The sequence below is a fragment of the Pelophylax lessonae genome (assembly GCF_965119305.1).
Source record: "Pelophylax lessonae genome assembly, chromosome: 4".
In the NCBI taxonomy this organism is placed as follows: Eukaryota; Metazoa; Chordata; class Amphibia; order Anura; family Ranidae; genus Pelophylax; species Pelophylax lessonae.
In genome coordinates this window covers 535,881,427-535,897,313 of record NC_138771.1, presented here as the reverse complement: position 1 = coordinate 535,897,313, position 15,887 = coordinate 535,881,427, and the positions used below count along the sequence as shown (strand labels likewise).

Below are 15,887 nucleotides of genomic sequence, written 5' to 3'. Positions count from 1 at the left end.
TGCAACCTATTTTTACTTAATATAGTCTCTGAGAATTTATCCATAGCGCTGGTCTTTTGTTTTATCTGTACATTGAGGATACAGATTTGTTCAGGTGTAGATTTTCTGAAACCCTAGCAAAGTGTTTGCTGCATTTGTTCAAAGAGAAGATAATCCCTGCCCTATTTTGTTTTTCAGAATGGCTGTCCTCTGTATACAAGCAGCAGTGGTTCACTATGCTGCGAGCTGAACAGGATAATGACACTGGGTGAGTAGATCACACATTCTTCTGTTTAGTGTTAGAGTGGATCTTTCGCAGAAAGGTGTAAAGTCCATGTTAGTACTTTTATGCAACACCGTATTCCTCTAGCTGTGATGTAAGTTTAATGGTTGCACCACCTAAAAACTGTATTTCTGTTTTGGTGATTATTATAGACAGATGTGACCTTTCTAAGTTCATCAACCTACCGTGACCAGTACGTTGGAGTTACACTCCTCTGGTTAGCAAAGAATTGTATAATTATCCTTTAACCTCCCTGGCGGTAATCCCGGGTTTGGCACGGGGTTAATTTTCAGTACCAAAAGCGGTAACCCCGAGCCCCACTCGGGATTACACTTTAGAATCCCTGTAGTGACGCTTACCTTGTCCCTACGATCCCCTGATGCCCTCCGGCCGATGTCGGCATCCGTCTTCCAGGTTCCCGTTCCCTGCGAGCGTCAGACGCAGGGGGCAGGAAGTTTAAAAAAGGTAAACTAAACATGACATGATACATTTTAATACATTGTAATCTGTTAGGATTACATTACTGTATCAAACCATTTCACCTCAGTTTTGTCCCTAGTGCTTTGTCTAGTGCCCTGCTGCACTTTTACTCTTCTTTCTACCTGGAAACTTGAGAAGGCCCATGGCATCCAAAAAGCATCCCTTTAGCTCAAAAGCTGTTTTAGACCAGCTAGAAAACAGCGATAGTGAATTGGAATTATTTGCAGAATTGAGCGATAGTGATTTGTGGGGAAATTAGTCATCAGACAAAAGTGACAGCGACAATTCAGTGATTGAGCTCAGTAATGTGTCAACTAGTTGCTCTATTGATTGCGGTATGGAACAGGCAGCTCCCCTTAGATTCCCATTTACTGAAGCATCTGGTATGAAAGTTGACGTTGAACATGACAACCCCTTGGCATGCTTAAAATTATTCCTGACCGATGAAGTTATTAAAAAAAATTGTTACTGAGACAAACCGGTACAAACCGCAACAAATATCTACTCTGCATCAAACGTTTCCGAGAAGCAGAAAGTGGGAACCAGTGACCAAAGATGACATTTGGGCATTTCTGACCAATACTTCAGGGAGTGGTGGGGAAACTCCTGCAGAAGTTGTATTGGACAACTAATACATTACTTGCCACTCCATTTTTTGGCACGGTCATGTCAAGAGTACAGATTTTTCTATGAGCTATGTGCCAGAAAGCAATATCAGCATAGATGAAAGTCTAATGGTCTAAAAGGTAAGGCTCAGCTTGGTACAATAAATTGCATCAAAGCGAGTGCAATTTGACATAAAATCCTACGTGCTATGCGAATCGTCAACTGGCTACATTTTTAATTCAGTCATATACATTGGAAAAGGAACAACATTCAATCCAAAATAACAACTATGGAATGGCAACATCTTCCGTTCTTTCACTCATTGAGCCATTGCTAAATCAAGGCTATTGCGTAACAACTGACAACTTTTATACGTCTCCTGAACTTTGAGTTTCTTCTGCAAAACAGATGCCTGTGGAACCATTAGGGCTAACTGACACAACAACATGCTACCAATGTTTGGCAATAAGAAGCTGAAGACTGAAGAAATGGTTGGCTTGCAGAAAGGCAAAATGTTGGTACTGCAGTGGCGTGACAACAAAGATGTGTGCCTAATGAGTGCAGTTCGTAATACCTCCGCTGTTATGGTATGCACGAAAGGCGGGAAAGAAATCATGAAGCCACATGTAGTGATAGACTGCAGTAACACCATGGGAGGTGTCGATAGAATGGACCAAGCAATGACGTTCTACCCAGCAATGGGGAAACGGCAAAAGAAGTACTACAAGAAGATCTTCAGACATCTTCTTGAGCAATGCTTGTGGAATGCCTACATTCTGCTCAAAATAAAAAGTGACAAGCCTGTGATTCATTCTGACGTAATATGGAAAGTTGCTGAACGTATCTTTGTGAACCACCAAACCCCATCAATGGTTGTGAATTGAGCTGGACGTCGTGCTGTTCGCGTTGTCAACCCGGAATGTCTGGCTGGTCGTCATTCATGGACTACATCTCACCAACCGAGAAAAAGTCAGCACCTACAAGGATGTGCGTGGTTTGTTGCTCGAAGCGAGATGACAGTGGAAGGAAACCAGGTTCCACTATCCCGAGTGTGACGTCGGACTTTGTGCAGCCCCAAACCAATATGCAGTGTCTAGTATTACAGTGACTACTAATATTGCACCCTTGTTTGGACAAATTTCAGTGTTTTTGATTACATTAATGAATTAAATGTAATGTTTATATTAAAATGTTATGATTTCGTGTTTCAAACTTTACCATTCCCTGGATGTCTACTAGACTCTTGTTTGGACAGGTTTAAGTGAGAGATTCCTAAGAATTACAGGCCTACAATATACAACAACTTATTTCCATGCAAAACAATGTACCGCTTTGACATTCAAAAATACTGACATAATCAGACCACCAGGGAGGTTAAGGGAGAGTGGCAGAGGATGTGTTATATCCCTACATATCAATGGACTAAGCATGTGTGGCTAAGCCCGTGGGTGGGTGAAATGTGGCAGAGGGACGTGGCTTCAGGAGGAGGCAAGCTGAGACCATTTTCTTTTATGTTGTAACAGGGATGGTTATCTGTGTATACATCTTTTGTCTTCTGGTTAGCAGTTTTATTTTATTTTTATCAATATGGTGTGGTGATGTAATGTGGTGAATGTAGCAGGTAGAGTGAAACTTGTTACTGAATTATTTAAATCTAGTGGGTGACTCTGTGCATGGAACTCCATCATATATAAAATATCAAGTGTTTTGGTAGACTGCAGCTAAAGGTAAGACAACTTTATTGGGTTTATGGATTATATGGATCAGCAAAACAAAGGTTTTGGGGATGTATGCAAGTCGCTCTTGTATATTACCTTACCCTTAGTTTTAAATTCCATGCCAAGAGTTTCTAATGATGCCCTTCCTTTTGGCTGTCTTGGTTGCTGGCCCCACAGAAATAGAACATTTATTTTATCCAGGTAACGACTGCTGTGCTGTAGGTGTGTTAGAGTAGTGATGGACATATTAGGGTTGATTTACTAAAACTATAGAGTGCAAAATCTGGTGCAGCTGTGCATGGTAGCCAATCGGCTTCTAACTGCAGCTTGTTCAATTAGGCTTTCACAAAAAAAAAAAAAAAAAACCTGAAAGCTGATTGGTTTATATGGAGAGCTGCACCAGACTTTGCATTCAAGTTTTAGTAAATCAACCCCATTGTGGCTGCAGGGGAATTGCAATTGAAATGACTTGTTGAAATTATGGTTTGCTGTGTAATGTTATAGAAACATGGTATTTTACATTTTCCAGTGACTATATTAGATTGTTGCACAGTTCTAGTCTACCAATAGTTGCAGTATAGGTATTATCCATGTTAACAATGTAGCGCATGTTCTGCGCTTTCTGCAATAGTTTGCCGGCCCAGTAGTGGGATCTTCCTCTCTGCAGCTTTATGCATATCTAGGATTGATACCCCTTGAAAACTGTCTTTGTGGGTCTATCTCTTGATCTTAGAAGTGACCCTTCTATTTTATCAACAGTGCCTTTTGGCAAGCATACATCTTTAATAGCCTCTGAAGAAGCAGATGTGCTACTTCATGCAGTCATTTATGAAATATTTGGTCCTCCTGGACAGAGAGCAAAACTGAGCACAGCGACAGAGCCCTGGAAAGTTTTTCACATTTTTTTTTATTGATGTTATTCAGTAGACAATCCAATACCAAGGTGGCAACAATACAGTCAAGGTCGACATAAGTTATGCCACGCAGAGCCGTATAATAAACAGCGAAAGTTAGGTGTTCTAGAAAACAGACGGACTATCCACAAAATATAAAGTAGCCCCTCCCCTCCCACCCCCCATCAATATTGGGATCCTGTATTTGCCATCCCTCTACATCTGAGAACCTCAAGATGTGAAGTTCTAAACCGTTCCTTATAGGTTGACTGCATTTTAGACAGCGAGTCATCACACAACAAGCTTTCCAAGACCGAAGGCTGAGTCTTAACCGATAAGGCACGGAATTGTGATAGTTGAGCATGCTGTAAATGGAGGCAGCGAGGTTCAAGAGATTAAACTTTGTTTTTTTTTGGTCAAAGGTGAGTAGTCTCCACTCCCGGGTAATATCACTTTGGGGCTAAGAATATGTATGCATCATACATACTAGGGGGAATAGAACTGGGGGAATCCATAGCGAAGAAGGATCTGGGTGTTCTGGAAGATCATAAGATCATACGCTTAATATTAGCATGCAATGCTAAGCTGTGGTTTCCAAAGCAAGCAAAATCCTTTCTTCTATTAACAGAGTCATTGACTCCTGAGAGAGGGAGAGAGAGAGATAATTTTTCCCCTGTACAACTAGAGAGAGTGCTGAGAAGGGCAACCAAAACTGATAAGTGGCATGGAGGCGCTCAATCAGCATGTATAAATACATAAGGGGTTGATATAGTGAACTTGGTGTTCAGTTATTCACTTTAAGGTCATCACAGTGGACAAAGGGGGTACTCTTTATGCCTACAGGAAATTAAATTTAGTCTCCAAATACGGAAAGGTTTTTTCACAGTAAGAGCTGTGTCAATGTGGAATAGACTCCCTCCAGAGGTGGTTCTAGCCAGCTCACTAGATTGCTTTAAAAAAGGCCTGGATTCTTTCCTAGGTTTAAATAATATAACTGGGTACTAATATTTATAGTTGAAGTTGATCAAGGGAATATCTGATTGCCCCTCGGGGGATCAGGAAGGAATTGTTTCCCCTGCTGAAGCAAATTGGATCATGCTTTGCTGGGGTTTTTCACCTTCCTCTGGATCAACTGTGGGTGTAGGAATGTGTATATGGGATTCTATGGTTGCGTTTTCTTTTACTATTTTTTGTTTCTTATTGGTTGAGCCAAATGGACTTGTGTTTTTTTCAACCTGACTAACTATGTAACTATGTATGTAACACCCCTGGCTTCCGGCAATTCATAGAAATGCGGCAGACAAGGGTTCACCCACAAAGGAACAGAGGGTGAGATGCCTTTTGAAATTAGGTTGCATTAGCTACTGGGAGTTTACCCAAGCCCAAGGGTGGCTTTCATTGATCTAGGTAATGGTAGTGCATATTTTATGCCTCTAAATAGTACCAATCGCAAACTCTCATACGAGCCCAGGACCGCTGCTTCCAACACCGTAGCTAAGTCACCATCCTCAACCCCGCCATCAGAGTGCATACACCATTTGGCCTTCAAGGTAGTATTTATGCCAGTCAGGTATTGCTAGACCTCCCTGACCCCAAGGTTCCTGCAACACCTTCAATCCTATATATGGAGACGAGGGGGACCAAAGGAAGGAATTAATAAGCCCATCCAATTTTATTTTTTTAATAGGACTTGGGCAGCCATGTTGGAGCATGGTGTAAAAAGTAAAGGATTACCTGGAGTATCTTTTTAACTTAGTTATTTTACCAATCACAGACAATTGGAGGTTTTTCTAGGCCTGGATTCCCTGCTTCAAAAGAGTGATCAATAGAGTCAAATTCAGGGCTATATAGTCCTCCACGTTTACAGTAATCTGGTCCCCCCTGAGATAAGTATATTGTGACACCCATCACAGGGGGAGCATCTGGTCAGCTGCCGCCTGAACACCCGAGTCCAGGGGGAGAATAGAGGAATTCAAAAGTGCACCAAAAAGGCACCTTTCATTGTAAATCAATGGGAATGCATCAAAAGCGCATCAGAAAGGGCCCTTCTTGCCCAACAGTACCTCACCCTACAAATGTAGCCCTCTTTTGCCTGACTGGGCACTAAATACCACAGACACTTGCAACCACTTTTGGAACGGCTTCCCAGAATAGTGAAAATAATGGAGGTTGTCATAGCTGAAAATGAGGGGGGCTGCATGTGAATGACCATAGTTTTTTAATGGAATGTCCAAGTTTATTTGGTCAGATATTGGCCATATTGTGTATGCCTTTCTCTGCTTATCGCTGCTATTTAAACAGGAGAACCTAAATCTTGCTCTTGGGGGCTAGGGCTGTGATGGTATGTATAGTTAATCAATCTAAACAGAGTTGAGTTTTAGGGGTGTTCTCTGATCACTCTGGCCAATGGAGAACTCTACATCCCCAGCAGACTTCACTTGGTATCTGCATTGTAGAGCGTTTTTTTTTTTTTTTTTACTACTATTAGTACTATTTTATTACTATTAGATTGCAGTTAGAGGCTGGGCAGTTTAATGCTTATTTGCATTCATAGCTAAAAGACGAAGAGACCTTTTTAGTGACCATAAATTCTCTTTCGAGCTACTAAGAGAAATATTACATCAGTTATGCTCTGCAAAATAAACTCTTCTTTGATCTTTTAATAATAAAATCCTTTATGCGGCCTTTCAGCACAGTTTTGTCCTCATGAATAATTGAGAGGCTTGAAATTTCCTGGTGCAGTTAAATACCATTTTTATGTAACCGATTCTACTTGCGTCTGGCTGCCAGCACTGTCTCGCTGTCCCTGTTAGCTGTGTTGAGTCTTGTCTGCATTACAAGTGTTCTTAGTTAAAAGAGTAAAAGAAGTGTACGGAGTTCTGGAAATAGACAGTCACCTCAGTTCACCTGTAAATAATCTCATTGCTTCGCATCTGGGATGCAGCTATTCTACAGGGAACGTGAAATTGATGGATAATACAGAGAATTTAAAGCCTCTCTGCATAGCTATTGCGTGAATTTGAAGATATGTGATAAAAGCTAGAACAAATAACTCTTGGGATTCAGTGGTTACAATACTCTGTGCATCAGCCTTTGCTGACCCCAATATCCGTACTGCTAAATACTTGGCTTGAACGTTTTACTAAGCCTCCTCAGGCACCAAACCAAAAATCTTAAAAACTACAGGCTAAAACGACTTAAAAACTATATACGCATGGTCTTTATTGTCTCATAAGACCCAATGTCCGATGCAGCTTTGTTTTAGAAAATGGCACCTAGAGAATAGTTGTTTGAAACTAAACTCTGTGTTACAGTACTGAATACTCAATTTCTTTTATTATATTCTGCAGGATTTATATAGTGCCAACAGTTTGCGCAGCACTTTACAATATGATTTGCAGACACTTAAATGGATGAGGAGCCACAGCCGACACATTCGATCTGTCATTCAAATTAATAAATGTACATGACCATACGTAAACACTGATGCTGCTTTGCATCTGTGTGCCCACATACAATGTATTTCTCAAAATGAGGGTTTCCTGTTCAGGAAATTTTGTCACATATGTTGCGTGGGTAAACGGCGATACAAAGAAGCAGTATGGCTAACTACAGTCGTTTGTATGACAGGCTGTATGCGCAGCGGCTCCCCAGGCGCAGGAAAGCAACAGGAATTTGTTAGGCATAAAAAATGTCCATATACGTGAATGCTAGGGCCTCATGCTTACTAGGCATTTAGCCCCTGTATGTTCAATCCTGGTGCTTTCGTTTGCCTGGGAGGCACAGGTGCAGTGTCCCGCCCCATTACTTGCAAGTCTATGGCAGGCTGAAATATTTTTCAACTGGACACTTGTACCAAGTGGTATGTGCGTTTAGCGCCAAATGCTTTTAGGGACATATACCTAGGACATGGGTAGTCTGAATTTTGGGCATGTCCCTTAACGAATGAGTATTGCACGGTACAACTTTCAGCCGCAGCATATTTCAGCCTGTCATAGACTTTGACATGTTTCAGGCAACAGGGCTCGATGCTACATCAGTGCACCCGTGCATCCTGGGCACTCGAAAATGCATAAAAAATTGACACATGGGCTAAATGCCCAGTGTGCATGGGGCCTTGGACACTTCTTGTCCGAGGATAACTGTGCCCTATGATGAAATCCTAAATACGGATTTAGATCAAGGGAGCTTGGCTATTCTAGGACGAGAAGCCTAAAAAAAAGGAAAGGAATGCAGCTACCCCATCTAAGGAAAACTGCAATACAGTATATAATGTTGTGGTTTTTTTTTTTTTTTTTTTTTTGGTTCAGATACAATTTTTTAATGAACAGTTGAAAGGTATATAGCAAATGTTTGTTCTTTTTTTTTTTTTTTTTTTTTTTTATAGATTTGGAAATCATTACACTTCATCTTGAGACCAACGCTGTGCTATTGTATATGGCTGTATACCACAATTTTTAGCCACATTCTAGAAAGTTTTTTCCATCATTAATATACTAGTGAGTGTTTTCTCTTCTAAGCTCCTGCTAAACACCAGAAGCAAACTAGATTTATTTAATTCTTTTTCATTTAGTGTAAGGCTAAACTGATATACAATCATGGCCAAAAATATTGGCACTGCTGCATTTGTTTTCAGATAATGCACCAGTTCGCCCAGAAACTTGTTGCAATTAAACCTTTTAGGCATTCTCTGGTTTATTTATTTTGTTTGTATTGGTATTGCACAAAAAAGTGGAGAAACAAAAAGCCAAATCTGACACAGTCCAAGCAAAATTATTAGCACCCTTAATTTAATATTTGGTAGCACACCCCTTGGATAAAATAACTGAAATCAATAGCTTCCTGAAACCATCAATTACTTTTTCACCTCTTTACTGGTATTTTTGACCACTCTTCTTTCTCCAACTGCTCCAGGTTTCTCAGCGCTTTGTCTTAAACCATTTCTGGGTTCTTTTCGATGGGTGCTTAGTCATTGTCCTCTTGTAAGACCAATGACCTCTTAGGGAGATCCAATGAGCCTGGGCCATACATTGCACCCCAGAATTCTTTGGTAGTCTTCAGATTTCATAATTCCATGCACACGGTCAAGACATACAGTGCCTGAAGCGGCAAAAGCAACCCTAAAAACATCTGTGAGCCTCTAGTTTGATTGTATTCTTTTCTTTAACCCCTTTACGCCAACATAACCTATATGCTCCTTCAGTGCACTAGGCTTTTTTTTTACGTTGCTTTTTATGTGTTTCTCCCTTTTGTGCTGGGAGCTCCTGTGTTTTTGTTTTTCTTTGTGCTGGGAGCTTTTGTGTTTTTTTGTTTTTGTATCTGTGAATGGAGCCCCTGTGTAAAAATGTAAATTAAAGAAATACCTAGATCAAGGTTTGATTTAGATCAGTGCCAGGGTGAGTGGTTGGGTCAAGTAAGGGTCAACAGTCAGGGTCAGTATATTTTAGACAGGTTTTTTTTTTTCTTTTTTAAAATGGCATCAATGTCCGTGTGTTTTAGATAGGACCACAAAAAAAAAGCAAATTGCGCACTATTGCTTCTGGTCTGTACTACGGGTACAAACAACAAATAACCTAAACATATGTGGTATTGTTGCGATAGCAGCAGGAGAATTTATTTTGGGTTGTTCTTTGGTGGTAGGTTGTTAGTCACTTCCGCTGCGGCGCCGCATTCCTCCATAGCTTCTGGGCATGCCCAGAAGCTGTTTAGCAGGGAATGCGGCGTCGCACCGGAAGTGACGAGCGGGGCCGGTGCCGTCGCGTTGATTTCTGGGAGCGATGACGTTCAGCTCCCAGGAATCATTGCAAACCGGAAGTGACGGCGCGGGCCGCTGCCGCCGAGGGAGGAAGTGGAAGAAAGGTGAGTATTTCTTTCTACAATAACAAGGTAAGTAAAAAAAAAAAAAAAAATCCTATCCATTTCCTTTTCAGGTGAAGAAAAGCAAGCGGATGGCCACAAAATCGATTGTCGATTTTGTGGCCGGAACTCTGCTTTAAATACCATATTATCTCATTTTTGTTGCAAATGATTTAGAAAAATAAGAACCAAGTTCAGTGTTTAATTCAACAAATCGCTTTACAAGAATTTTTTTTTTTTTTTTTTTGGAGCAGCAGGAAACAACCTTTCCACTTTGTATTAAAAGAAATAAAAAATTATCTTAAAATCCACATTAAAGCAGCCCATAGATTGATTTTCTTCCCTTCCCACCATGGGTGGAAGGAAAGAAAAAAGAAAATCGCTTGATTCCCCCATCCACACAGTTAGTGTGGATGGGGAAGTCACTTCGGCAGTGCTATTGTGCTATTGTATTCTGCCAGCGGGGAGCCTTCTCAGTTAGCAGAACTCAATGATTACAGAAAGCTGCTATACCCATCAGCAGTAATCGCATGTAAAAAAATCTGACTGGCCAAGTCGGATAAATAGATCGAATCTCCGCTGGCCCCTGCTGAACCGATCTAGATTTGATCCATCTATGGCCGGCTTTTATTTTCTTGTAAGTATATGTATATACAAGTGTGAGAACTGTCATCTTTGGTTGGTGTTGTTTGTTTTATAATGGGGATGGGAGAAGGGAATGAGTGGGATACTCCTCTGGCTCAACTAGGTTTAACTGGGACACTGTACAGAAAAATGTCTGTTGGCACTGTCCTGTAGCTGGCTGATTGCCGACCAATGCTTCCTGGCGCTTGAAAACACTGTTATGCTGAACTTGTGCTAGAACTTCGATTTTAACACCCTTGGTTAACTCAGAAGATCCAGGACTGTACTGATCCTTCACTCTTGACACTCTGTCTCGCTCAAAAGTCCTGTGTGTAGTTCCTTGTGACTGTTTGTACTGCTGCAACTCTTAACACTACACACTTAACTCTTCAGGGCTTAACCGCTGGCGCCCCTCTACACTTCAGGGTCCTTTCACTAGGTAACCCCCTTGACACTTCAGGGTCCTTTCACTAGGCAACCCCCTTTACACTTGCAGGTTCCAGGATCCCTGGGACCTTCACCAGAGTGGTCCTCTCTACACAAGGCAGACCCCAGGGGCAGTTCACAGTACTCAAAACCTTGGAAGGCTTTCCTGGAACTGAACCCCTTCTTCTCCACTGGTCCTCGGCACACCGGATCCTCTCTGCAGCTCAGCTCTCCCTTCTGGATACTCAGGCAGCCACCCAAGACACCCGATCCTTCTGACAGGAGGAGAGACAGCCGTACTCTGGTGGGAAGCAGAGTTCCAGGAGGGAAAGACGCTGCATCATGCGCTCCCCTCAGACTTATACCCCCTCCCAGAATCCTCTGCAACAGAATCTGCCTTCTGGGGTAGATACAAGCCCGAATGGGCTACTGATTGGATTTCCTCCATTGCCCAATGAGAATCCCATCACAGAGCCAGTGGGGAAACTCCCCTCTGAGTAACCACACCTGGGATACATGACAGCCCAGCTGAAATCATGGCCCTGCTGTTAGGGCCAAAGACACCCTGAAAATTAAAGTGAAAAAATGATGCAAAGGGCTAGTCCGTTTTGCTGAAATTTCACTGCAGTAACTCAAAATGGTACTAAGTAGTTTGTATGGCCCTCCCGCGCTTGTATGCATGCCTAACAACCTGGTGCAACCTGGCAGCGTCGGATGGACTGAAACAGAATGTCCCAGAGGTGTTCTGTTGAATTTAGGTCAGACGAGTGTGGGGGCCATTGAATGGTATCAATTCCTTCATCCATCAGAAATTGGCTGCATACTTCTGCCATATGAGGCCATGCATTGTTGTGCACCAGGAGGAACCCAGGACCCACTGCACCAGCGTAGGGTCTGACAATCGGTCTAAGGATTTCATTCCAATACCTAATGGCAGTCAGTATGTCATTGTCTAGCCTGTAGAGGTCTGTGTGTCCCTCTGTGGATATGCCGCCCCCCCCAGACTATCACTGACCCACCACCAAACCGGTCATGCTGAATGATGTTACAGGCAGCATAACCCTTGAAAAATCCCTTGAAAAAGTCACGAGGTGTGTGACAACGCGTCAGGAGGAGCCGGGTGACGTCACTTCCTGGTCCACCGCCGTGACCAGAAGTTGTTCTTGCTTGTGTGTCCCGCGATCTGCGGCAGAGCTATATAGAAAATTAAATGTGAGTTACTACATATTTTTTAAAAAATATTTTAAAATGCTGCACCATGAGCCCCCTTCTTGTTATTACATCTATATGGGGGAGAGTGATGAGTGAATCCTGTCTGGGTCAATCTACACCATTCATTTCCCCTGGGCTACCTGATTGAGGCTTGTCAGGAGACAGTCTCCACACTACGCTTCAAACCATTCACTTTAAGGTGAGCGGCCATTTTTTTACAGTGTTTGGATTCACTGTGGATATTGGACACATTGGTGATAGTATTGAAATTGAGTGTACACCACGTCACTCACATCACTACCACAAGCTGCTGTCTATGCATTGTTTTGCACATAAGTTTTAGGATGGACTTTTTACTCTAGCACTACCATCTATTTGTTTGATTTTGCACCTTTTTGCACTTTAAACGCAACACAGATGAATATGTCCTTTTGGACTTATTTATGAGCACTATTTTGTTTGCATTCAGCTCAATATTCATTTGCACTGGTGCTCTTTGTTTTATAGAATATTTTGCTGATCAGCATTGTTTTGCACAATTATGGATACACGGATATATTTTTATTCACCAGCACCTTAATATATCTAATTTATGATATTTTATGTGGCTATATATGTTATTCATTATTTTCACGTTTTAGGAATATGATTTAATATATATATTTTATTTGTGGTATTTATATGGAATTTAGCGCTGATTTATTAATTTATACAGGCAGCATAACGTTCTCCGCGGCTTCTCCAGGCCCGTCTGTCACATGTTTTCAAGGTGAACCTGCTCTCATCTGTGAAAATCACAGGGCACAAGTGTCGGACTTGCCAATTCTGGTGTTGAATGGCAAATGCCAATCGCGCTCCGTGGTGCCAGGCAGTGAGCACAGGTCCCACTAGAGGGCATTAGGCCCCTTTGAGTCACTCTCATGAAATCTGTTTCTGATTGTTTGGTCAGAGACATTCACACCAGTGGCCTGCTGGAGGTTATATTGTAGAGCTCTGGCAGTGCTCATTATGTTCCTCCTTGCACAAAGGAGCAGGTACTGGTTCTGCTGATGGGTTAAGGACCTTTTACGGCCCTGTCCAGCTCTCCTAGAGTAACTGCCTGTCTCCTGGAATCAAAATAATCAATTCTGACCAAATTTTCTGTGTAGCTCACACATCCCCGTAACATCAGCGATCCACCTCCGTGTTTCACAGTAGGAATGGTGTACCTTTCATCATAGGCCTTGTTGACTCCTCTCCAAATGTAGCATTTATGGTTGTGGCCAAAAAGCTCAATTTTGGTCTCATCACTCCAAATGACTTTGTGCCAGAAGGTTTGAGGCTTGTCTCTGTGCTGTTTGGCATATTGTAAGCAGGATACTTTGTGGCATTTGCGTAGTAATGGCTTTCTTCTGGCGACTTGACCATGCAGTCCATCTTTCTTCAAGTGCCTCCTTATTATGCATCTTGAAACAGCCACACCACATGTTTTCAAAGAGTCCTGTATTTCACCTGAAGGTATTTGTGGGGTTTTCTTTGCATCCCAAAAAATGTTCCTAGCAGTTGTGGCTGAAATTATTATTATTATACAGGATTTATATAGCGCCAAGAGTTTTCGCAGCGCTTTACAATGTGAGGGAAGACAATACTCTTACAATACAATACAATTCAAAACAGAAGGAAATAGAGGGCCCTGCTCGTTGGAGCTTACAATCTAGAAGAGTGTTAGTTGGTCTCCCTGACCTTGGTTTGGTTTCAACAGAACCCCTCATTTTCCACTTCTTGACTAGAGTTTGAACACTGCTAAATGGCATTCTCAATTCCTTGGATATCATTTTATATCCCTTTCCTGTTTTCTACAGTTCAACTCTCCCTTTTCCCGCATATCCTTTGACAATTCTTTTGCTTTCCCCATGACTCAGAATGCAGATGCTTTCCCCATGACTCAGAATGCAGAAACGTCAGTGCAGCACTGGATGAAAGATGCAAGGGTCTGTCAGGAGTCCAGAAATTCATTGACCTTTTACACACACACACACACACACACACACCGATCACAGGTGAGGATGGTTACCTTTGTGTCAACTTGTGTGCATGTTAATCACCAAAAATCACCAGGGTATGTAAACTTTTGATCAGGAACATATAGGTAGTTTATTCTTTTTAAACCATAATGACAACATAAACACATTGGATTGATAATAAATGGCTTCAGCCAAACACTAACCCTGAGTGAAAGACGTTTTTGTGTTATTCATATTCTCGGAAAAATGGCCAAGAAATCATAAATTCTGCCAGGATATGTAAACCTATGAGCACAACTGTGTATATCAACACACACTATCTCACAAAAGTGAGTACACCCCTCTCATTTTTGTAAATATTTTATTATATCTTTTCATGTGACGACACTGAAGAAATTACACTTTGCTAAAATGTAAAGTAATGAGTGTACAGCTTGTAGAACAGTGTATATTTTCTTTCCCCTCAAAATAACTCAACACACAGCCATTAATGTCTAAACCGCTAGCAACAAAAAGAAGTACACCTCTAAGTGAAAAAGTCCAAATTGGGCCCAAAGTGTCAATATTTTGTGTGGCCACCATTATTTTCCAGCACTGCCTTAACCTTGGGCGTGCAGTTCACCAGAGCATCACGGGTTGCCACTGGAGTTGCCATATATATATATATATATATATATATATATATATATACATACAACACAGTTCCATACAGTACAAGATGTAAAAAATTCACAATCTGGTCCTGATCGGTTATAAGCGCAACTGTAGTAGAACAGCCATAGTGCAAAGATCAGAAATCAATCACAGCATAACGGGACAGGTAAACAAAACCATCCTAACAAAAATAGTGTGCATTTTTGAGAGGGAAACAGGGAAAGGAACATGTGGGAAAGGGGGAAAGGGGAACATTTCCACTGGAGAAAATATAGGACTACGCAGACAGCATTAGGAGATCCTATGAAGCTCATCCCATCAAAAGTCTGACCATCACCAACTGGGAAGGAGCCCGGGACGGGTCATCCAACCATTGTTGCCACAGAGAATAGAACTTTTTGTGTGCCTTACGATGTTGGTAGGTAACTTTTTCTCTAATCAACAAATTATTGACTTGTTCAACCCATTGCGTCGTTGGTACACTGGAGGTGATCCAATATCTAGCAATCAATTTGCGAGCCACATACAGCAGTCGAAGGACCGCTGTATGGGCATGCGGGGGTTAATGTTTCTTCCTCCAGTGCCCCAAGCAGACACACAACCGGATCCTTAGGCAATCGAAAATGATAAACTCCGGATATAGAATCAATTACCTCGCTCCAATATCTGAATAACTTGGGACATCTCCAAAGCATATGGATAAGAGGGCCTTGATCTCTGTTACATTTGGGACAGGTATCATTATCCCTACGCCCCCATTTGAAGAGCTGAACCGGGCAGGCCGGGAGGAAAGCCGGGTCCTGTAAGGCTGCTAACAGGGTGAGATATACTCTAGATATCATGCCCCGTTTATCAGTAGATTTAAACACACGTCTAACATCAGGGTATGTTCCGTCAGCCTAAGTGGGACCGTCCGTGACTGGACAGAAATGGCGTGTCGCAACTGCAGATACTTAAAAAAGAAGTGCCTGGGAAGATCAAATTCCTGTTGGAGTTTCCTGAAAAGACTTCAGCACCCCCTCCCGTCGCTAAACCTGCACAAAGAACGCAACTCCCCACGACTCCCAGCCCTCCACTCCCTCCAACCGAGACAACTCCCGATAATTGACACTCCGCCACAGCGAAGTACCGTGGAAGAACCCCTTGATTTCGG

General features: G+C 42.0%; 1 protein-coding gene across 1 annotated transcript in view; it reads left to right on the top strand.

The window, feature by feature from the left end:
* The window catches only part of GMCL1 (germ cell-less 1, spermatogenesis associated), a 295,564-nt gene that overhangs the window by 217,242 nt on the left and 62,435 nt on the right, over positions 1–15,887 (top strand). The window contains exon 11 of the mRNA XM_082254811.1: positions 178–247. Coding sequence (XP_082110937.1) covers positions 178–247 — 70 coding nt within the window. The remainder of the gene's footprint in view (positions 1–177; positions 248–15,887) is intronic.